General features: G+C 37.3%; 6 protein-coding genes across 6 annotated transcripts in view; all 6 read right to left on the bottom strand.

Annotated features, from left to right (window-relative positions):
- Positions 1-1,889: 1,889 nt before the first annotated feature.
- LOC140319240 (olfactory receptor 10T2-like) lies at positions 1,890-2,837 on the bottom strand. The gene has a single exon (XM_072396834.1). It carries the CDS (start codon positions 2,835-2,837, stop codon positions 1,890-1,892), a length of 948 nt encoding a protein of 315 aa, XP_072252935.1.
- A 2,949-nt stretch (positions 2,838-5,786) lies between these two features.
- On the bottom strand, positions 5,787-6,734 carry LOC140319241 (olfactory receptor 10T2-like). The gene has a single exon (XM_072396835.1). The coding sequence runs from the start codon at positions 6,732-6,734 to the stop codon at positions 5,787-5,789; it is 948 nt and encodes a 315-aa protein (XP_072252936.1).
- Positions 6,735-9,684: 2,950 nt separating this feature from the next.
- Positions 9,685-24,163, bottom strand: part of gdap2 (ganglioside induced differentiation associated protein 2) — a 358,630-nt gene continuing 344,151 nt past the window's right edge. Inside the window, exon 14 of the transcript XR_011917975.1 lies at positions 9,685-9,698. The gene's annotated coding sequence lies outside the window, so the exon portion shown is untranslated. The remainder of the gene's footprint in view (positions 9,699-24,163) is intronic.
- Positions 10,516-11,469, bottom strand: LOC140319242 (olfactory receptor 51L1-like). The gene has a single exon (XM_072396836.1). The coding sequence runs from the start codon at positions 11,467-11,469 to the stop codon at positions 10,516-10,518; it is 954 nt and encodes a 317-aa protein (XP_072252937.1).
- Positions 15,566-16,492, bottom strand: LOC140319972 (olfactory receptor 6N2-like). Its single transcript, XM_072397736.1, has one exon. It carries the CDS (start codon positions 16,490-16,492, stop codon positions 15,566-15,568), a length of 927 nt encoding a protein of 308 aa, XP_072253837.1.
- LOC140319243 (olfactory receptor 5F1-like) lies at positions 22,087-23,037 on the bottom strand. The gene has a single exon (XM_072396837.1). It carries the CDS (start codon positions 23,035-23,037, stop codon positions 22,087-22,089), a length of 951 nt encoding a protein of 316 aa, XP_072252938.1.

A 24,163-nucleotide genomic window follows, 5' to 3' on the forward strand; every position in this document is an offset into this window, starting at 1 on the left:
CACCACCAGCAGCACTAGTAAAAATGACATAAATCTAACAACTTTGCTCCCATCTAGTGGTCAATCAGCAGGCTGCAGTCCAGCAGTTCAGTTTCAGATAAAACACTCACTGAAACATGGTTATGAATGAATAGTTTTCTTGAGGTAGTGAGTAAAATGAAGCATAAAACTGAAAAATAAAATGCTTTCCTAAAATATAATTATCATCACAATACTTATTTGATCAGCCTGAGCGAAGTTTGTACACAATTCACACAACTGACCGTTCCCAAGTTTGAATATTTCAAATATTATTTCTGAAGTAGCAGCAGTGTGAAACTAACTTCTTATTTGCTATTTTAGTTTTCTGTTTCAGTTTATTATTGTATTTATAATTATTTTTCTATTTTCATTCGTATATTCGTAGTGTTTGTATTTCTGTTAGAAATGTTACTATTCTTTTTAAATTCTAATGGAGCCCCATGACGGAGCAAGTTTTTCCAAGGGATCATACCAGAGGTGTGCGATATGGACAAAGTGGTCACATCTTCCAAGTTCGACAGCCCAAAGCAGGTTTCTTTTTATGCAATAAATGTGTCATTAATTGCATTTCGTCCTCTCTCAACAGGAACATACAGGAATATATAGTGACCACTAGATGGAAGCACATGTAAGATGATGTATTGGACAAAGTAGATCTTTTCATCTTTATAGTTTCTCCTGGTAAGGTGAGCTGAAACAGATTATTAAACTATGCAGTACACTGTAAACTATCACCGATTTACTATAAAAGTGTGTTTTCGTTTATTGGAGTAAATCCTGCATTAAAATGTGTTTGATAAAGCCTACATCTGTATCTTTAGATGTAGGATTTTCAGGTATTGTTGCTGGTTAAAAAGGGCAGCTGAGGTGTGAAGCTTTTCTGCACCCATTTTTTGATAAATACTGCACCAAACTACAATAATGCAAGTTCACTTCCCTTAGAGCAGGACTGCTTTTAAACTTATTCAAGTATGTTAATAAATTATGTTAATCAAAGTTAATGTGGTTTAATAAAATGAAACATGAAATATTTCATGCTGTTCAGGTGATGTAAAGAGTGACAAAGTATTGAAGGTAGTCATATTCATTGCACAACAAAATGGTTTCAATGTAATTTATTTGAAGAGTTTGTGTAGTAAATGATTGTTTAACCAATGTTTTAAAGTTGTGGTTTGGGTCAAGTTGATTTGAACTATTTATTCAACTGATTTTATAAATAACGAAATGAGTAAAGTGGGGAACATCTTTGGCTATAGGTAAAATGTGCAATTCATTTGATAAGGTGCATCTTTATGGTGGTATATGACGACCAAAAACCCAACAAGTGGTTCTCAAACCCCTCAGAGAAAGCAAAAAGAGAGGTGGGTTTAAAGAGAGGTGAATCTGTTTCTGTGAGAAAAAAAAGAAACTTGCTGATGATATCACATTGATCTTTATTTCACTAAAACTTAACTTAAATACCTTTTTATTAGATACATGTCTTATTAATATTTAGGAGTTGTGTGTTATGTGAACTTACCTAAAATGAAGCACTTAAAGCTCACTTGAAATTAATCTTGACACCAAAGTTGATTTTGAAGGCTAAATAATAATGCAGAAATGGATTTGAAAAGGCTATAAAAAAGTTGTGTTCTTTGTTGATCTCACAAGTAGTCGTGGCTGAGAACAGAGTTCTTATGCAGAATTAGCTTTTTTTAAATGAAAGACATCTAGTTTTGAAAAAAGCAACGATTTTTGCAGGAGTTGTTCAGGTTAACAGTGAATATACATGTATGATCTGAACATATAAATTAGAGAAAAATTCTAAGAGCACCTAGAGTGAATAACAGTGAATCATAAACTTCTCCCTGTGCATGCTGTGATGTGAATTATTTACTGGGAGTCCTTTTGCGAACAATTAGCCGTGTATATATTCCTGTTTTAATCTGTGGTAGATTCAGTCCATAAACTAGAGGGTTAATGATTGGAGGGATGATTAAAAACTCCAGAGACAAAAAAACAATGAAAACTGCTTCAATTTCATCAGCTTCAAGACGACTCAGTGAAAGCTCGCAGAACAAAGACAAGGAAAAGTTCACAAATGTCACCAGGTGGGGCAGGCAGGTTCGCAAAGCCTTTCCTCTGAATTCAGACGAGCTTCTTCTGGAGATGTGCAGAATCCGCAGGTAGGTGTACAAGACAAAAAACAAAGGGACAAAGACAGTTGTTATCGCAGCAACCCAACTTGCTATGTTGTTCACGCTCGTATCCACACAGGAGAGCTGAATCACTGGCCAGCTAGTACAGAAAAGTCTGTTCAGTTTACTCCCACATAAAGGCAAGTTAATAATGATTGAAAGACAATATCCACATATAATCACAGGATAGAGCTCTGCAAATAATATCAAACACATTACCATCCTAAAAGTCATTTTCCTGTGATAGTGTAAAGGCTGACAAATGGCTACAAATCTATCATAGGCCATGACGCAGAGAATAGTCATTTCACATGATGCATACGTGTAAATAACAAACATCTGAGTGAAACAAGATGGACGTGATATTAAATGAGTGTCAGACAGAATGTCCATTAGAAGCCTGGGGAAGAGGCCAGCTGAGCCGTACAGAGAGTTAAAAGACAGGCAGCAGATGAAAACATACATGGGCTGATGCAGGGACTTCTCCAGGCAGACTGTCAGAATAATGACAACATTAAAGCTGATTATAGTCACGTAAATAAGCAGGCACAGACCAAAGAAAAGATACCGGAGGAGTCCAAAGTCTGCAAATAGTGTTAACTGAAAATAATAAGAGTTCAGGCTGCTGTTATTCTTCATTTCAGCACAAATGCAGAGCTGGAAGAAAAGAAGTGAGAGTTGTGGGGGATGAAGAAGGTGAGAGAATCAAGTTAAATGAGGACAAAACTGTGAATAGGTGATAAAAATGCAGTGACATCAGGGTATCCATTTAAGCTGCAAACGCTCCACATTTCAAACAAACACATCTGACAATATTTAGAATACGTCAGTAATATTAAATAATTATAGAAGACATATTCAAAAAGGACACTTGGGTGGAAAAAAGCTGCATGTGATAAATGAACAAGCAACCTCACATTTCTCATTGAGAGATTTCAATGTTTCTGTGTAATAAACAATATCTCAGTCAAATGAATAAAGAAGAAATGAATGTGAATTTAAAGGCTGGCAAACGACAAAGTTGCAATATCCAGTAGTTACATATACTAGATTAAACGACTTTGAAAAAACAGCAAATGTATCAGCCAAGAAAACAGACAAAATCTCTGGTCTGTCACACTAATAAAGACAGAAACACATGCTGGCATCAGGCTCTGCATCAGTGTATCTACAGTGAGCTGCTGGAGAAATGCACAGCCCTCTCCCCTAATTATCTAAGTTTTAACCTGTTCTGCTGTTCCACTGAGAACGGTCACATGAGCCAGAAGAGTCTAAAACAGTATGTGCTATAATTATCATCAGTATCTGACAGCAGTTTGGTATTCTGTAATCTGGTGTAATGTATTAGTATCACATTACTAACAAATATGAACGTAGTACAGACATGCTGCAAAGACCTGTGTGTGAATAAAACATGGGAAAAAATGTGCTACAGTTCACTCTGATGACGTGAAAATGATCATGTTTATCATCATATCTTTAGCATGGGCCCATCAAAAGAATCCATCCATCCATCCATTTTCTATATCCGCTTAATCCATCTCAGGGTTGATGTAGGGGTGGAGCTTATCCCAGCTGTCATTGGGCGAGAGGCGGGGTACACCCTGGACGAGTCGCCAGTCCATCACAGGGCCACACAAAGCAAACACCATCCACGCTCACACTCTCATTTGTCATGTCTATAAGTTTATCATGTTTTAGGTTTCTTTTTAGTCTTTAGTTTTGCCACATTTTTTTCCCTCAGTCACTCCTGCCCTGTTCATCAGCCTCACCCACATCACCTGTGTTTTGTCTCAGCTGCACTCTCTCACCAATCACCTCCCCTCAGTATTTAGTCTCCTGGTTTTCTCATGTTCACTGCCAGATCCTCACCGTCATAGATGAAGCTCCCTACTCATGCCAAGTCAGGTTTGGTTCTGTCAGGTTTTTTCTCATGTTATTTCTAGTCAAAGTCAGGTTATGTTTAATCATAGTCAGATTTTGTTTTGCCAAGTTTTTTCATAGTTTAGATTATTTGGTATTTCGGCTCAGCCGCGCTTTTTATTGTTCTTTGAAATAAATCAAGTTTTTGTTTTGAAATATCTGCATCCGGGTCCTAACTTCCATCACGCCACAAACCACACCTCCACCCAACTTGACAGATTCACTTCTAGGGTCGTTTTAGAGTCACTAAATAACCTAACATATATGTTTTTGGGGCTGTGGGAGGAAGCTGGAGTACCCAGACAGAACCCACACATGCACGGGGAGAACATGCGAACTCTACACAGAAAGCTGGTATTTGAACCAGGAACCCCTTTGCTATGAGATGACGGTGCTAACCACCACACCACAGTGCAGCTCCCCATCCGAAAATGTACAGCCTAAATTAAAAGAAAAACAGACTTACTGGTGGGATTATGGTGTTCTTTTATCAGTGAGGGAAACTGCTGGATTTGTAATGTAAACAGGAAAAAAACCCACAATGAAGTAGATAGTGAGCGTAGAAAGGCAGGTGTGGAGACCAGAGTTAAGTGTACAATTTAAACTATAACTAATTTGCTATGAAACAGAGTTTGTTTTAGTTCATTGGAGTAAATCCTGCAATGAAATATGTTTGAATAACCCTAAATCTGTACAGAATACGACCCCCTGTATCAGTAAATGTGGGATTTTCAGGTATTGTTGCTGGTTTAAAAGTGCAGCTGAGTTGTGGAGCTGGAGCTCCTCTGCACCCTCTTTTGATAAATACTCCACCAAACTAGAATAATGCAAGTTCGCTTCCCTTAAAGCATGGCGACTCTGCTTTTAAACTGATTCAAGGACGTTAATCAAAGTTAATGTAGTTTCATCAAATCAAACATGAAATATTTGAAGAGTTTGTGTAGTACACTATTGTTTAAGAAATATTTTAAAGTTGTGGTTTGGGTCAAGCTGATTTGAACTATTGATTTAACTGATTATGTAAATCACCAAATGAGTAAAGTGGGGAACACCCTGGGTCACAGCTCAAATGTGCAATTTATTTGATTAGGTGCATCTTTACGGTGGTACATGATGTACAGAAACACAAGTGGTTCTCAAACCCCTCAGAGAAAGCAAAAAAGAAATGGGGTTAAGATGTGGCGAAAAAAAAAACATGAGATAACCCTTACTGATGATATCACACTGACCTTTATTTCACTAAAACTTAACTTAAATCCCTTTTTATTAGATAAATGTCTTATTAATATTTAGGAGTTGTGTGTTATGTGAACTTACCTAAAATGAAGCACTTAAAGCTGACTTGAAATTAATCTTGACACCAAAGTTGATTTTGAAGGCTAAATAATAATGCAGAAATGGATTTGAAAAGGCTAAAAAAAAGTTGTGTTCTTTGTTGATCTCACAAGTAGTTGTGGCTGAGAACAGAGTTCTTATGCAGAATGAGCTTCTTTTAAATGAAAGACATCTAGTTTTGAAAGAAGCAGTGATTTTGCTCGAGTTGTTCAGGTTAACAGTGAATATACATGTATGATCTGAACATATAAATTACAGCAAAATTCTACGAGCACATAGAGTGAATAACAGTAAATCATAAACTTCTCCCTGTGCATGCTGTGATGTGAATTATTTACTGGATATCCATTTTTCAACAGCTAGCCGTCTAAAAATCCCTGTTTTGATCTGCGGTAGATTGAATCCATAAACCAGAGGGTTAATGATTGGAGGGATGATTAAAAACTCCAGAGACAAAAAAACAATGAAAACTGCATCAATTTCATCAGCTTCAAGACGACTCAGTGAAAGCTCGCATAACACAGACAAAGAAAAGTTCACAAATGTCACCAGGTGGGGCAGGCAGGTTCGCAAAGCCTTTCCTCTGAATTCAGACGAGCTTCTTCTGGAGATGTGCAGAATCCGCAGGTAGGTGTACAAGACAAAAAACAAAGGGATAAAGATAGTTGTTATGGCAACAACCCGACCAGCTATGTTATTCACACTCGTGTCCACACAGGAGAGCTGAACCACTGGCCAGTTAGAACAGAAAAGCCTTCTCAGTTTATTCCCACATAAAGGCAAGTTAACAGTGAGTGAAAGACAGTATCCGCATATAACCACAGGATAGAGCTCTGCAAATAATATCAAACACATCACCATCTTAAAAGTAATTTTCCTGTGATAGTGTAAAGGCTGGCAAATGGCTACAAATCTATCATAGGCCATGATGCAGAGAATAGTCATTTCACATGCTGCATACATGTAAATAACAAACATCTGAGTGAAACAAGATGGACGTGATATTAAATGAGTGTCAGACAGAATGTCCATTAGAAGCCTGGGGAAGAGGCCAGCTGAGCCGTACAGAGAGTTAAAAGACAGGCAGCAGATGAAAACATACATGGGCTGATGCAGGGACTTCTCCAGGCAGACTGTCAGAATAATGACAACATTAAAGCTGATTATAGTCACGTAAATAAGCAGGCACAGACCAAAGAAAAGATACCGGAGGATTCCAAAGTCTGCAAATAGTGTTAACTGAAAATAATAAGAGTTCAGGCTGCTATTATTCTTCATTTCAGCACAAATGCAGAGCTGGAAGAAAAGAAGAGAGAGTTGTGGAGAATGAAGAAGGTGAGAGAATCAAGTTAAATGAGGACAAAACTGTGAATAGGTGATAAAAATGCAGTGACATCAGGGAATCCATTTAAGCTGCAAATGCTCCACATTTCAAACAAACACATCTGACAATATTTAGAAAATGTAAGTAATATTAAATAATTATAGAAGACATATTCAAAAAGGACACTTGGGTGGAAAAAAGCTGCATGTGATAAATGAACAAGCAACCTCACATTTCTCATTGAGAGATTTCAATGTTTCTGTGTAATAAACAATATCTCAGTCAAATGAATAAAGAAGAAATGAATGTGAATTTAAAGGCTGGCAAACGACAAAGTTGCAATATCCAGTAGTTACATATACTAGATTAAACGACTTTGAAAAAACAGCAAATGTATCAGCCAAGAAAACAGACAAAATCTCTGGTCTGTCACACTAATAAAGACAGAAACACATGCTGGCATCAGGCTCTGCATCAGTGTATCTACAGTGAGCTGTTGGAGAAATGCACAGCCCTCTCCCCTAATTATCTAAGTTTTAACCTGTTCTGCTGTTCCACTGAGAACGGTCACATGAGCCAGAAGAGTCTAAAGCAGTATGTGCTATAATTATCATCAGTATCTGACAGCAGTTTGGTATTCTGTAATCTGGTGTCATGTATTAGTATCACATTACTAACAAATCTGAACGTAGTACAGACATGCTGCAAAGACCTGTGTGTGAATAAAACATGGGAAAAATTTGCTACTGTTCACTCTGATCACACATCCTATGCATGAGCCTGTCTCAAAATTTACAGCCAAGTACAGACAAAAGATGGATGTCTCTGTTTCTGATTCACTGTGTTGTCTGATAACAGACAATTAAACCATAAATGAGATGCTTTATAAGGATTTCAGCTGCATTAAAATACAATATATGAAAGTGGAGACTGTAGGAGGGAAGCAGATATCTACTGTTCTATAGCATTGTTATCAATACCAATACTAATAGCCTAATGATACATATTTCAACAAAGATTGTGTCCATACGTAAAAGCTTTTTCACAATGGGAATTTTTCTCTTCTGAATAGTTATTGTGACTAAAGCATTTCTTATCTGATCACTCGATTAACTGATAGAATAATCAATAGAATGCTCAATAATCTACGTAATCATTTGCTGTAGCCTCAGTTGCTGCATTTGGTAAGAATACTGCAAAGAGCTACCCAAAGATATTGGATAATGAATGTAGAAGAGTTGGACTGTAGGTGTGGAGACCATAGTTAACACCCTGAACTATGCACAAGCTTAAATTTACACCACTGTGGCGTAATCACTATTAAATTCAGAAAATCTCTCGGCACAACCTTCTTCGATGGAATCAAATCATAAATATGAATGTGAATCAGCCTCACAATGCTACTCGGTAGTTCTCGCTTTAATTGAATCAGTTAAAATAAATGCAGAATATTTATTGAAATATTAACCAGACATAGCATTGGCCAAGGCATTACAAGCAGACAATCTGTGTATTTGGAGAGAAAATATTTAACCTTTTGAATATGAGTATGGAGGTGACTCAAAGGCAAGAGACTGGGAAAGATCAAAGCTGAACTAACTTTACGGCTCTATTTCTAGGCTATATGTAGCTTTTAGGTTAGCAACTTGGAAGATGATCAACGGGTACCAATCTCAAAACACTAGTCATAATACGGTCAAAGGATGGAAAGTAATGGATCCTACTTTCAGTTTTAGCAAAACACACGTACCCAGCTAGACAGTATTCTGGTTGATCATTTTTCGACTGCTGGAAGTGGAGCCACGGTTGTTTTCCCCCAGATTCCGTTGCCTGGGTCCTTTGGTCGGCTGTGGTTTGCATGTCAGTCAGCTTATTGTGGGCCTCGGATAAGCTTTCCTCTCTCTCTGTCTTTCTTCTTTGCCAACATAAGAAGCTTGAGGCTGGTGTTGCGAGACAGCGCATGAAAGGACAAGTGCTCACAAGAGTAACTTGAGACCTTTTATGGTGGAATTACTGGTTGGCCGAAAGACGTTGTGAAGTAAACAGATTCAAGCTACAAAAAAGGTTGATCAATAATCACAGAAAAAACATGTAAAATAGGTCTAGGAAGACCCAGCACTGTTGTGCTCTTAGAATTCTATATCAGACAAGAATGGGACAAGATTCCTCTGCCAAAGGTCCAGTAACTGGTCTCCTCAGTTCCAAGGTTTTTCCAGACTGTTGTTAGAAGTGGGGATGCTACACAGTGGTAAACATGGTCCTGTCCCAACTTGTTGCTGTCTTCAAATTCAAGAGGTAGGGATATTTTTTATGAAATGGTTCATTTCTGACTCTCATTTGATATGTTTCAAATATTCAATGGTGAATAAAAATATCTGACAATATAAATGACATGATAGTAGTCATTATCATCCAGCGCTGACACTTTAGCTTTAAAACAAAGAGCGTCAGTGTCACTCAGTGTCAGTCAGTGTCATGTTTTAAAGCTTAAAAGGTTTTGAGTCATTACCCTCGCAGACTCGGACAGAAAATTGTTTAGAGAAACTCCTCATTTTATTCTGTGCTGCATCATTAATTGTTGAAATAATATTCAAAGGATAAGGCATCAAAACTAAAGCATATATATATATGCTTGGTTGCCTTTGTATTTTTGATGGAAAACTTAATCTAGAAATGAGTTTACACTGACTGAGGAAACTCAGGTTGAGGTATTCCTCTTCACCCTGTCGGTGTGATAATGTTTACAACAAAACAAGGAAAACACACATGCGTGGTATAACTTTTATTGAAAATAGTAAAGAAAAGAAAGGAAAAGCCTGAAAGAATGGTTAACTTCTGTTGTTTGATGTTAAACATGTGATGTACACTGGGAAGAACGTTGTAAGACATATTAAAACATTCATAGTGCAACATAAAGACTGCTGACCTGACCTGATAATGTTGCAGGTGTGTTTTGCAAGCTGATTTTGATCATGTATTACACTGCTGGCAACAATTACCAAGTGTGCAAAATGGGAAGCTTTCCTCATACCATCTAAGGGACAGCTGAAATGTCCTGTGATTAAATGTATTCATTGCATATTATCTTTTAACATGCAATAACCTGTGCTCTAAACTAAAGCAGTCAAAGAGAATCTTGGAGGCTCATTCTTGCTTGCTGAAAAAAAGGCTTAATGCTAAAACTTAAAAAGAGATTTAAAAAAAAAAGAGTTAAATAAAATTTCAGTCAGCCAGTCATCACAGCATAAATCCTCTAAATCTCCTCTTGTGATGTACGTCACATTCACGGCTGTGTTGGAAGACAAAGGTGAGTCCTGCGTGTCCCTGCCTTTCTCTGACTAGCACTTCAATTAACGTCAATATGCTGGTTAGGATATATTTTGTACTGATGCTTACTGCCTGATGTGTGGCAGTAAACAACATATGACGATATACATCTCTCTGATAATTTCTCCTTTGCTGAAGAGCACACCCACCTCTCCAGGCCTCACTACACAATTTCAGTCAATTGTTTTCAATAAAGGCTATTTGAGCCTTTATAAATATCTATGTAATATAAAGTTAAACAGGAACTTACTTTAAGCATTACATTAATGAAGGTAACAGTAATGATAACCAGCAAATATACATGCAGTGTTGGTACATATAAGTTTTTCTTAAAAAATTCTAGAAGTAAATTCAGGAAACAGCAGAAAGTTGAACTTTTACAGACTTATTCTTCTGCATAGTGTGTCTTTAATCATCTACCTGTCTTCGAGCTCTTTTGCTCATCCTAAAAAATCCAAAGATCACAGTTTTGATCTGAGGCAGTTTCAGTCCATAAACTAAAGGGTTCATGATGGGAGGGATGATTAAAAACTCCAGAGACAAAAAAACAATAATAAAGGGGTTAATTTCATCATCTTTCAAACGATTTAGTAAAAGCTCGCCAGTAAATGACAAAGAATAGTTCACAAATGTCACAATGTGGGGCAGACAAGTTTGCAGAGCCTTTACCCTAAATTCAGATGAGTTTCTCTGGGAGACCAGCAGGATACACAGGTAAGTGTACAAGATAAAGAACAAGGGGATAAAAATGGTCATTACAACAGCAATCACACCTATTATGCTGTTCACAGTCGTGTCCACACAGGAGAGCTGAACCACAGGCCAGTTTGTACAGAAAAGCCTGTTCAGTTTATTACCACACAAAGGCAACAAAATAGTGAGGGAAAGACAGAAGCTACATACACATGCAGGGTAGACTTCAGCAAAGGTGATGAGACGAAACACTACCTTAAATGTCATTTTACTGTGATAGTGTAAAGGCTGGCAAATGGCAACAAATCTATCATAGGCCATGATGCTGAGAATAGTAATTTCACATGATGCATACATGTATAAAACAAATATCTGAATGAAACAAGATGAACGTGATATTAAATGAGTGTCAGACAGAATGTCCATTAGAAGCCTGGGGAAGAGGCCAGCTGAGCCGTACAGAGAGTTAAAAGACAGGCAGCAGATGAAAACATACATGGGCTGATGCAGGGACTTCTCCAGGCAGACTGTCAGAATAAGGACAACATTAGCACAGTTTATTATCATGTACAAAATCAGACACAGACTAAAGAAAAGATATCTAATTGGGCCAATGTCCGCAAATAGTGCCAAGTGAAAATGAGAATTTAGGCTTTCGTTGTTTTTCATGTCTGCACGAGAGTGCAGCAGGAAGAGGAGAATCAGTGACGGATGCAGAGATTTAATGTTAATTCAGTGATTAATCTAAATAAACTAAGATATATCAATCAACAAACTGACATCTGCACTTTATGAAATGTGAAACAAACACGCAAATTAAGATTCTGTGATTGGTGAGGGAATAGAAAAGAGGAAAAATCCAGAAGTTATGTTTACATTTTCATGAAAAAATCACGCTTTTTGGATCGTAGTTCTAATTGTGCTTCAAAGAAGAGTTGTAAGAATAAGCACGTGTCAACACAATAAATTGTGTTTGCAATAATAGTCCTGAGATCTAATAAGTTAACAAGAGCATAGAAAAAGTAAAAGCATAATTCTATACATCAGTTTAAGGAGCGTTAGATCTGACACATGCAGCAGCAGCCTCCCCCGATCCGACGATGTCAGCTGCTGAACTTTTAACCTTGTTCTGATGTTGTCCTGAGGGCAGTCACATGCACTAATAGGGTCCAATGGGAGATAATATGCATCGTTACCTGATCAAATATGCTCTATACCCAAGTGTAAGGTCTTACATATCCGGACAGAATAAGGAAAAACCATCTGGTCCTTACCAGGTCTTTGATAAGGAAACAGAGTGTCAGATGAACAACACAAGACGAATTACACAGTGTCATTATTTAGTTGAACAAATACTAGGCCAAAATGCATCTTCAGGGCCAGTGCATACTATTACAGATATTTTTAGAAGCCAGTTTTTTATCTTTCTTTGCACCTGTCATCTGTCATCCACATGTAAACGTTCTGGGGGGAAGACTTCCACTGACACCGAATGTAATGTTTTTGTGTGCACTGGAAAGCAATGGTTTTCAGCTTGAAATAACAGATTGTGTGCCATAGCTTATTGGTCTTACGTCAGAATATGCACTAAAATTTCTTTTGTTGACATGGAAACGGGAGGATGTTAACTTTGTTACCAGCAGTTCTTACATTGTTGTACAAAAACGGAAACAGAAACTCTGAAATTGTGTTGAAGGACAGAGTCTTTGAGAAGGTTCTGAGAGATACAGAGTTCTCATACTCCATCACAGACAGTATTCCTGGTATTTAATGAGTCTCAATCGGACCTCTTTGTTGTTGGGAGAACTTTGAGAATCGGGTTGTTATCGTGAGTTTGCCCAAACATAGATTTCAGAAAAGTTGCTCACTGAACTACTTGTCAGGAAATGGGACCTCATTTACAAACAACAAAACTTCTGGAATAATGTCCTTTGGAAATAAATGAGCTCACAGTTGAGATGTTTGGACATGCTACACAAAACACAGTAGCTGTCAAGCATGGCAGTGGAGGGCTGATGATTTGGGCTTGTCCTGCAGCCTCAGGACCTGGATATCTTGCAGTTATTGAGTCCACCATGAACTCCTCTGTATACCAAAGTATTGCCAACCATGCAAAGGGGTCGTGCAACAGGACAATGATCCCAAACACTGCAGCAAATCTACGACTGATAGACTGAAAAAGAGGAACTGAGGTTTTGCAATGGTTCAATCAAGGTCTACACTGATAAAGCCAAACAAACTATAATTACTTAAAGGTATTGCTGCGAAAGGTGTTCTATAGCCTACTGACACTGCAGTACAAGACATAAATGCTGAATATTAGTCTTATTTCATGCTATCACAAACAAACACAAAACATCGGGTAGTTTCTCCACCTAGCATACACTAGCTTCTCCTATAACTTGTATAACATCTGCTAATATCCCCAGCCTAATTTCAGCATCACGTCCTGCCTCATGCGCACATTTCTTTCCTCACATTTCCAGTTATGGGTGAAATCACAGAAAAAGTTCGGAATAAAGTGCTGGAACGTTCTCCTGAAAGATCTCCATTGATCACGTGTGAAAATGCTTTTGGTGAAATGACACAAAAAGACAATTCAATATTTTAGCTGATAAATTATATGATTGGCCGATGTAGCTTCACATCTGGCTGGGGAGGTAGATACGTTTATCTCTGAAAATGGATGCATGCCTCCCACAGCCAGCTAAAGACTGTGTCTGTGAAACAGTGTTGACCTTTTGTGTGTAAAGCTCAATTTCAGAGTTTTTGTAATAGAAAAGAACTGACTGTAACAGTCACTGTTACATAGCAGTTCAAGGGTCTCAGGGGATTAGTCGAATTAGGCACAGAACAAAAGCTTTTTGTGCTGAGAAACATGAAATTCCTATATTTTTATGTCGCTTAGTACGTCTTTCAAAGTAATGTATTTCAGTTGGACATCAAATTCTTGTGTCCAACACGTTTTCTGTGGATGGAACTTGTCAGCCAGAAAATTTTGATGCAACTTTTACATTATCGTATTAATGCCAGAATTTTTCATTTTAATCAAGTAATTTTTAATGCCCAGTAGATTGTTTTACCAAAAAAAAGGAAAAGAAAGAAAAAAAATAGCCTGAATTTATATTTCAAGATAAAATTGCTTATTTGTGCAGTTCAGTCCCTCAACTGGCAAAATGCCTGAATTTGGACTTTATCACGTCTTCAATGTGACACAACACTGTTGTGGCTATTTCAGAAAATACTGTGACACCCCGTTCCCTTATGTAGTTATTTGTGTGTCTAATAACACGAAAATGTAGCTAAAACTGTGTCTGTGGACATAATTATTGTAAATTTTTAAGGCCAGGCTGAACACCTGCTTCTGGATTTATTGCTTCTTTACTCTTAACTAATCTTTGTTTTTCTAATCTTTTCTAAAATTTCTCTGTTCCTCACAAACATATAATTTTGTATCTGTATCTTTAGATAAAAGCTTTACTTAAACGAAACAAATTAGTAATTTTGTTGTGGTGATAGAATATCTTAAGATATAAGATGACAATAAGTGACATTTCATTGATATAAGCATTTCTTTCTGACTATCTTTGTCAATTACTAACATTTGTAATTTACTTTTCATTAAGTCTTTGTCAGTAAGAGTTGCAATATTAAGATTAAAAGAAGCTGCAGTTATTGTATTTCATAAAAGAGAAGAGATATGTATAACTTCGCTTAATTTTAGGAACATTCAATGAGCCTATGCATAGACAGATTTTAATTCACAAATGCTTGCCATTCATGGTTAAAGAAAACAAAATAAAGCATATTTCACATTGGTTTTAACATCACACAATAAATACAGTGGCTCTGTAAAATGTTAAATATGACAAATAAATGGTGTGTGTTAACTTCAAAATGCTTAAAAACGTTGTCAAAGGCCTAAATGATCAAATTAACATGTCTCAGGCAACCAGTCTGTTCTTTTTCCCTTATTGTTATGGCTTTCCTTATATTAGTATTGCCTTTTCCTTTCACCCGACACAATATTTACCACATCAAAAAGAAAAGAATGACACAATTAGTATCACCAATGTAAATCAGGAATATTTTACACTTGTTTCATACCTACTTTTTTATTTTGATTGTGTGCTACGGACGTTAAAACCAGACACAGTTCAACAAAATCACAGTAAAAACACAGTAAATAAGAAACCCACAACTGGATTAACTTACATGTTTTTCTACACGAGGAGCTGAAATAAAACAAAAGAAAGACATCATCTGAGCAGCTTGTGCTCTTGTGTTCAATCTGTTAATAGAGCATTTTGTAATGTTGACATTTACAACCTCTAAATCAGTCTTATTTTAAGTGTTTTAAAAGATTAATGTCAATGATATACGTAAACCTACTGCAAGGGTTTATGTTTATCACTTACACTGATATTTGCCATTATTATGAGTAAGATTACTTATTATAAGCCTCTTACAGTCATTTAAAGGATCTAAAATGTCTGTGGACCATATTAATTTTAAGTGTCTATGTGCATATGCACATCTCAGTTTAATATAACAAAAATTAATTTATGTGTGAAACAAACAATGGTTTCTTTACAAGACACATCAGATTATGATTTAAACCTGAGGAACAGGAATAGGCTATCTTGATAACTTGAAAGGAAAAATAAGTTAATAATTGTAAATACCACCAGTAAATCAGTTCAATACATTTGAAATATTCTCCTCATTAAATAACTCTCTGTAAAATTGATCCAGTGATAATACATTAGATCTGTTTGGCTGGAAAGAACAGCCTCCTGAGGTGTTTAGAAATTTCTTTCATTTTCAGTCCATACATTATAGGATTAAAGAGAGGATGATACATTATTAACTGTAAAGTCATTATCAATCGCAGAGTCTTTGGAAAATCCGAGTCAAGCTGAACTGTTATGACATCAAATAAACACAAAAAGGAAAAGTTGATTAAAACAACTAGGTGGGGTAAACACGTCTGGGCAGCTTTCTTCCTCACCTCTCTACTGCTTCGATAGGTTATTATAAGTATCCTGGTGTAAGTGAAAAGTATGAAAAGCACAGGAAGAACTGCAACATTTATCAAAATCACCATATCATGTATGATTTGTGCTCTTGAGACAACACACTGTAACTTGTAAATAGTATTATTGCAAAACACTCCTTTTAAAATAAAGCTACAGAGTTTCTTATTTGCACTCAATCCAGCTGGCACTGCAACCTGAGAGGCAGGCAGAATCCATGCTAAGATCAAGAGAATACTGACAGTAGTTTTTGACATAATAACTGGATATTGCAGAGGTTTACATATAGACACATACCTGTCATAGGCCATGGCTGCCAACAGTAAAAATTCTGAGCCGCCTAAAGAGTAAAACATGTGAAACTGTAGAAGACAGGCTGAATATGATATAATCTGTTTTTCAGATAAAAAGTCAATCAAAAGCTTTGGGTAAATAACAGTGCTCCATAGAACAGAGTTCAATAACAAAGATGCAATAAAAATGTACATAGGCTCATGGAGGTTTTGGTGAGTCCAAATAAGATACACAATAACAGAATTACTACACAGTATTAGGACATATATTGTTAGAATGATCACAAAATAAAGAAATCTGTATTGGTCTACATCCACATGCCCACCAAGAACTACGTAGGTTGAATTTACTTCATCACCCATTTAGATTCCCAACAAAGCTGAAAGGAAGAGGAAGAGTATCTCAACAACAAACTTAAATATAAACTGTAAGTTATGTTGTTAGTTATGTTTCTTCGCTCTCTATGGATCTCATTAAATTCTTCACTCAGAAATGATAACATGTAAACAACTTCTTTAGACTCTGAGGACCGCAACTTGGCGAATGATTTCGCAAACCCAAAGGCAGAGCCTGAAAAACAAAATCACAAAGCCTTTCAGGAGCTGGTGAAAGGCATAATTAATGAAATGCTGGAGCTTTGGTAGAAAGTTCTGAAATAATGTCACAAGAAAACCATTAGGCCTGAGTTATGACCCAGCTCAGGTAGCGGTACAGAAAGTAGCATAGGTTTAAGTAGATGGTAAGGTTGAACGGAGTTAAACACATTTTAATTGAAGTTTGCAATAAAAGTGAATAGAAATATTAGCACTACAGGGAATGAGTAAAAAAAACACAGAAAGCAGAGGGTGCTACTCAAATCAATAAATAAGAAATAATAAAAAGTTGCTAAAGTGGTTCTAAAAGCTGATCTAGTCTATCTTATTTAGAAATTGATCCAAGTTGACTACTCTGAGTTAAACATAAAAAACCAATAAGTAGGACTAATAACTGCCCCGGCAACAAGTTACACTAAAAACTGAGTCAAAATGGCATACAGAAGTCTAGGCTTTGGATACAGACATGTAGCAAGTGGTATCTTAAACTACAAGTAGCTACTACAAAAACCACAGAGACACACTGCTCACAGCTGCCCCAGATGACTGTTTGATTGTGAATTTAAGCAGTTTTAGTGAGACCTACATAAGCACAGGTCATCTCGTTCGGATCCCTGGACTGGAGAACTGGTCCAATCAGAAAGGTATGTAGGCGGGGAGAAGGGAAATGCAGCAAAGGAAGGCGGACTAGACAGGCTCCAAAGATAATAATCACAGAAGATATAGAGGCTTTGTTTGAATAATCCATTTTTTCACAAACAGTGCGCTATATTTCCATCATGTACAGATGATATACACCACATGGGTCTTACATTATGCCATTGAGACAAGAGCTAACGGCTCTTACTAATCAGGCTAATACTAGGTATCGTTACTTCGCACTAGTATTTGCAGTGCAATGTTGTGAGCTAATATACACCTCAAATATCTTAGTCATGAAATGGCGCTTTTTCTAACTGAAGTGCAAGATGTGAGAAATTATTAGTAAGACACATACAGGATTCATATTTGAAACATAAGACAGAACAATATGGACACAGTGGTTCTATATTGATACATATATGCATCTCTATCTCTCTCTCTAAATATATATACATATATGTGAGTGTGTTCTTGGGACTGTGCTCTCCTAAACTGTTCCTGAGATCTGTTTGAGCTACTCTCCCAGTTTTGGGGTCAATGGCCCAGAAGCTCTGATTACCGCTGGCACCATTGTTGCCTTCACTTACCACATCCTTCAACTTTCTTCTTTAGCTCTCAGTATTTTTCAAGCTTCTTGTGTTCCTTCTTCTTGATGTGATCTTGATCAGGAAGTCCAACAGGATCTTAGCTTTGTCATTCCACCTCCTTTGGAGGTATCTCCCACTTTATTCCTGTATTCCCACCTCTCGGTTATTCCATATGTCATTCCATTTTTTGCTGTCTATATTTTACACCCCACTACTATATGCTAGAATGTTTCTAAGGTCTCTTTGCACAGCCTGCAACTGGGGTCCTATCTAGTATGACAGACCCTGTCCTCTGTTGTTTTTATGCTCAGGGACAGTTCTTGACTTGCCTAAATTTGTGTCTCCATGCTGTTTTTCAAACCTGCCTTTTCTAGGCACTGATGTTATCCTCGTTATCTGCAACTTATTCGATCTGTCATTATAACAGAATGTTCAGAGGATTATATGTCCATGATGGTTTATCCTCTTCCTCCTCCTGTCACTGAGCTTCAGCTACCTGAAGCAGTCACTTAGTTCATTATTGAGGGCTATCTTCCCGATGTATTTATGGATCTCTGTTGTTTCATCCTGGATAGTGGATCTGACATTCGCTAGTACCTGGCCTCCCTTTTTCTGCAAAGTGACCCAGTCCCAGGGTAGTGGACTAGGGTTGAAACACACCCAGAAATGTGTGGAGCTTTCTAGTCTTGATATTTGTTGTTTCTATCTCATGTTTGGCCATGTTATTTTACTGGCAGAGTATCTGATAAATTGTAGGGCATATATTTTCACGGCTCTGACTTTGTTCTTCCCCTCTCAGCTGACTCCACAGGACCTGTCCTACTCTTTGCAGCTACTTGGTTAAGACTGACGTACTTGTGGCCTCTTTAGGATTGTCATTTACCTGTGGGACGCAAAGGTATATGTAGCTGTCCTGAATATATGCTATGTTCTCTTCTGGTAGTTCAACCCTTTTTGTTGTGATCATCTTGCCTCTGATTCTGATATCCTTGCTGTGTACCTTGGTAACGAGTATCATTGAGTTAATGTCTTGATCAGTCCTGACATACAACTTGATGTCATCCATATAGAGAAGGGGTCTTGCAATCATATCAGCAAAGAATTTAATTGACTGATAGATTTAAGCATGCAAGCAGAGGAATAATAAGAGATTTTCTCACTAAACATTTCCAGAGAGCAGCTGAGCATAGCCAGTCATCACCAGTCATAGGAATTAAGTACAGTATAGGCGGAGGAAAGAAAGAACTATAGATCATGAGCTATCCAACTAGAACAACATGATTTACCAATTCCAGCCAATTGTTTTCACATTTATTTATGATCTGAGACATTTATTAAGTGTCGCTAAAGAATCAACAGCTGTATAAACATGTGCAGCCATGAAGTTGGCGTGAGGCACCGCACATTTCCAGTCATTTCACCCTTGATACATCTGATTTTTGCCATGAAAAAGCGCGTACACCATGTTTTTGTGCATACGCACCCTTTGTACATGAGGCCCCTGATGAGGTCCTCGCTGATGTGCACCCACAGGTATTTGAAGGCGCTTACCCTTTCCACCGCAAGCTCTCAGCTGAATAGTGGCTGATGAGGTCTCTTCTCCTTCCTCATGTCCACTATCATCTCTTTTATCTTGTCCGTGTTGAGGGTGAGGTTGTTGTCCTCATACCAAGACACCAAATTTGCCACCTCCCTCCTGTAGGCCGCCTCATCCCCGCCGGTGATATGTCCTATCACTACGGTGTCATCTGCAAACGTCCTGTTCCTTGTCCTTGTGGGAGTCGTGGGTGAAGAGGGTGTAGAGGATAGGGCTGAGGGCGCACCCCTGTGGGGCGACCACGTTTGTGATGATAGTGGCTGAAGTCCTGTTGCTGATCCTGACAGACTGAGTCGAGGCCAAGGGCAGACATTTTATTGGTGAGCTTGTGGGGGATGACCGTGTTGAAGGCAGAGCTGTAATCAACAAGGAGCATCCTGATGTAGGAGTCTTTGTTTTCTAGGTGGGAAAGGGAGTAGTGGAGGGCAGCAGTAATGGTGTCTGAGGTGGATCTGTTGGACCGGTAGGCATAATGAAGGAGTCCAGGGGGTCCGACATGGTGCTCTGAATGCAGGCCAGCGTCACTCTCTCAAAACACTTGATAATGATTGGAGTGAGTGAGGCAGGAGGGGTTCTTCTAGTGGAGGGGGACAATGGTTGTGGTCTTGAAGCAGGAAAGGATTTTGCCAGTTCGTTGGCACATGTTCTGAGGGCCCACCCAGGGATGTTGTCCGGTCCTGCTGCCTTGCAGGGTTTGATCCTCTTCAGAGTTTTGAGTACCTGGACAGAGGATACTGTCGGTGGAGGAGAGGCAGGATGTTGGGTGGGCCAGGTGTGACTACTTCTACCTGTGCTGTCACTGGTGGTCTCGAAGCGGGTGTAGAAGCTGATCAGATCATCAGACAGGCTGCCTGAGGAGCTGACTATGCTGGTGGTGTTCCTGTATTTTGTGATCTGCTGCAGGCCTTGCCACATCCGCCCGGAGTCAGCAGAAAAGTAGAAGCCGTCCAGTTGTGATGGCTCTCCTCAGTCTGTACTTGGTGGAAAATTTTGCATGTAAATGTCTGCTGGTATGGAACTTGGGGCCAAGGCTGGCTCTTGCGTATCTCTTTGGAAAAGGTGCCAACAACCCTTAACTATTGAGTAACTAAAAGTGAAATTTTGCATTCAAAACTACATAGTTTGAGCTCCTCAGTTCCCACATGCCTACATATTGTTCTTAAATGAAAGTGTTGCAACAGTGGTAGATAATACTCTCTCCTAACATTTTTTTACATTTGTTGCTTTTTCAAAATTAGCATATAAGAGCACATATCTAAAAACTTTAGCTTTTCCAAGTTTCAAGATTTGACTTACTATCTTTATATTATTTTCAATTTTGTAAACAGGCTTGTGTGTTTTATCTTTGTATATCATTTTACAAATGATAACATTTATTATTTTGCAATAAAAGGAAAGCCCAGCTGAGGCTGATGGAAGTGTCATTATAGGTTTGATTTGATCATAAATCAAATTTTTCTTTGAATTAAAATATTCACCTGTTTATGCTACTTATTGAAAGTCATAAGGTGACCCTTTACTCAAGTTCTTACAATTTAAGCAAAGAGAAATTTGCCAATCAAAAGATTTGCAAAAGAGGGGGCAGCAGTTGGAGAAAACCCAAACCGGCACAGGGAAAATAGTCAAAGTCCACGCAGAAGGAATTCAGCAGAGATTTGACCTGGGAAACATCTTGCCGTGAGGCAACAGTACTAACCCCCAAAGCATCAAGCTTGACTGAGGGCAAAGAGTGACAAAAATCAGCTGTAGTACAGTTAAAATATAATTTTACACTTTATAGTGTTTTAAAGCTGGGCCTGCATTGGCAGTTTAAGATTAATCTTTACAAAACAAGCCTTACATTACAGACTGCTTCTCTTTAAAGAAAAAAGAAAAAAAGACCCCATGGACAGATTGTCAATGCAGGGAATAATGACCTGTAATTATGTTTTAAGAATATGCAATCTCTAGTGGTCATGAGAGCAATCACATGTGAAGTGAAAAATGGTTCTCACGTAATTCTTACTTCTTAACCGCAAGTAATAGTATTTCCTATACTAAATCAGGAGGTGATCAAAGTGATTTGTGACATCAATTTTCTTTTATAGACAGCGTACGATCTCAAAGTAAAAAATAAAATAGTTTCTTGGCCTTAAACTCAAAACCCTTTGTTGAAAATATTTTATTCACCGTCACGAATAAACAAATTGGAGTACTTGTTGAAATACATTTAGGAATTTTTGTTATTTTATTGTAATTTTAACTTTAAGGTGTGGAGCGCAAACAACAGTTTAGTTGACCTGAACACATGTTAAAGGCAAAAAATAATGACCTTACATGACTTCACAGCTGTACCTTCTGTGTCTGTGTTTGTTGTAATTTATAAAAAAAAAAAAAAAAAATCTGCAGAATCACTTCAACAGACTGATCTTTCATTACATCAGTAATGTTAGCATTCCTTAAAATGTATCTGTCATAGAAATAAATTCATATATTAAACACCAGTGTAGGATCGAAGGAGTCCCTTTTTTATCACTGTTACAAATTAAACAAGAAAATTATGGGTTAACAGTGTTGAAACATTTGTTCATTCTTCCTCTACAGAACAGCATCTTAAGGTGTTTTGAAATTTCTTTCATTTTCAGTCCATATAAAATTGGATTAAATAGGGGATGGTACAAAATAATTTGTAAAGTCATTATTAATTGTACAATCTTTGGAAAATCTGATTCCAGTCCCACTACAATTACATCATATGTACATAAACAGGAAAAGTTTATGAGAATTATCAAGTGAGGTAAGCAGGTCTGTGCAGCTTTTCTCTTGACTTCTTTACTGCTTCCATAGCATATCATAAGTATCCTGGTGTAAGTAAAAAGTATGAAAAGCACAGGGATGAGTGCAACATTGAGTAATATGATCATGTCACGTATTACACGCACTCTTGAGATCACACACTGAAGTTTGTAAACTGTATTGTTGCAAAAGATTCCTTTTAAAATAAAGGTACAGAGTTTATCATAGGCAATAAATCCTGTTGGAATGGCAAGCTGACAAGCAGGCACAATCCAAGCTAAAATCAAGAAAATACACACAGTAGTTTTTGTCATGATAGTTGAATATTTCAAAGGTTTGCATATAGACACATACCTGTCATAGGCCATGGCTGCCAACAGTAAGAATTCTGATCCACCCAAAGAGTAAAACATGTGAAATTGAAATAGACAGGCTGGATATGATATGATCTGTTTTTCAGATAGGAGGTCAATTAGGAGCTTTGGGTAGACCGCAGTGCTGAAAAGAATTGAGTTTAGTAACAAAGCAGCAATGAAAAAGTACATAGGTTCATGAAGATTTTGGTGAACCCAAATAAGGTACACAATTGTACAATTGGTGCAGATTATTAGACTAAACAATATAAGCATAACAAAAAAGTAAACATATCTATATTTATCCACGTCCACATATCCATCAAAAGTTAAATATGTAACATTTAAAACACCATCCATAAAGATTGTCAAATAACTTTGTGAATACAAAAGGCAGATTACTTAAATGGCAAATGTGTTAAATAAATAACAGATCTTCAGCAAATAAACATGTATAGCAAACTGATGAAGCAGTCTCAATTACCTGACATTAGTTCTATGTGTCGTGGAGTCCAAAATGAAATGTTTGGCTCTGCAAACTCTTTTTAGTAGCTTTCGTCACCCTCCATGGATCTCATTATCTCCTGGACTAAAAGAATAAACTATACAGATCGGTTTGATGTTTTTGTTTTTTTACCAGATTGCATCAACCTCCATAGATCTTAAAAAAAACTCTCCACCAGCAACTTTATCTAACTTTGTAGGCTTGAACTCGTTAGTAGGGAACTGAACAGAAACTGTAAAGATTGATAAGATTAATTTCAAACACTCTCACACTGACATCCAGTTGTTCACAGTGACAAACACACAGATTTTTACGTGTTGCCAGATAAGTTTACATGAGGAAAGATTCGTGTCCTGTCCTGTTTTACATTTTAGTATGATTGATATGGTGATCAGAAGAAGTTATTCAATCCGAATCCCCCTTGAAGAGGAGATGTAACATTTCAGGGTGTTGTTTCATTGTGGTTAAGTTAAGTAGATGTTGTATGGAGTTAAAGCTCCTAAGTGACTTTACAACCTTTCCTGGATAAAACTAATATGACCTTGCATGGTTGATTTGTTTATTACAGACAACTGCATACAGTTATTTAATTCAATAATACTTTTTTTAATCCCCAAAGGGAAATTATATTGCTTCAGTAATGATTATTATTAAAGATATACTATAATTATAGATGGACAACAAAATAAAATATGAAATAGGTGACAAACATATAGAAAGTTAAAGTAGCAGATAGAAGGCAATGGTCGAAGGGAATGGTCAAAGAAGAATAGAAAAATACTTCATATTCATCCCCCAGTGGGGGAAATTTTAATTAGTCAAGTAGCTCAAAAATGATAAATATTTACAATGATTGTGTATTAGACAACAACAACAATAATAATACTATTACTACTACTACTACTTATAATAATAATAATAATCAATGACTAAATAAATACATTTGAGAAGAACATGTCAGCAGTCACTGTTAAAAAGCCT

Source organism: Leuresthes tenuis, unplaced genomic scaffold (assembly GCF_036924035.1).
Source record: "Leuresthes tenuis unplaced genomic scaffold, fLeuTen1.0.hap1 SCAF_12, whole genome shotgun sequence".
Lineage (NCBI taxonomy): Eukaryota > Metazoa > Chordata > Actinopteri > Atheriniformes > Atherinopsidae > Leuresthes > Leuresthes tenuis.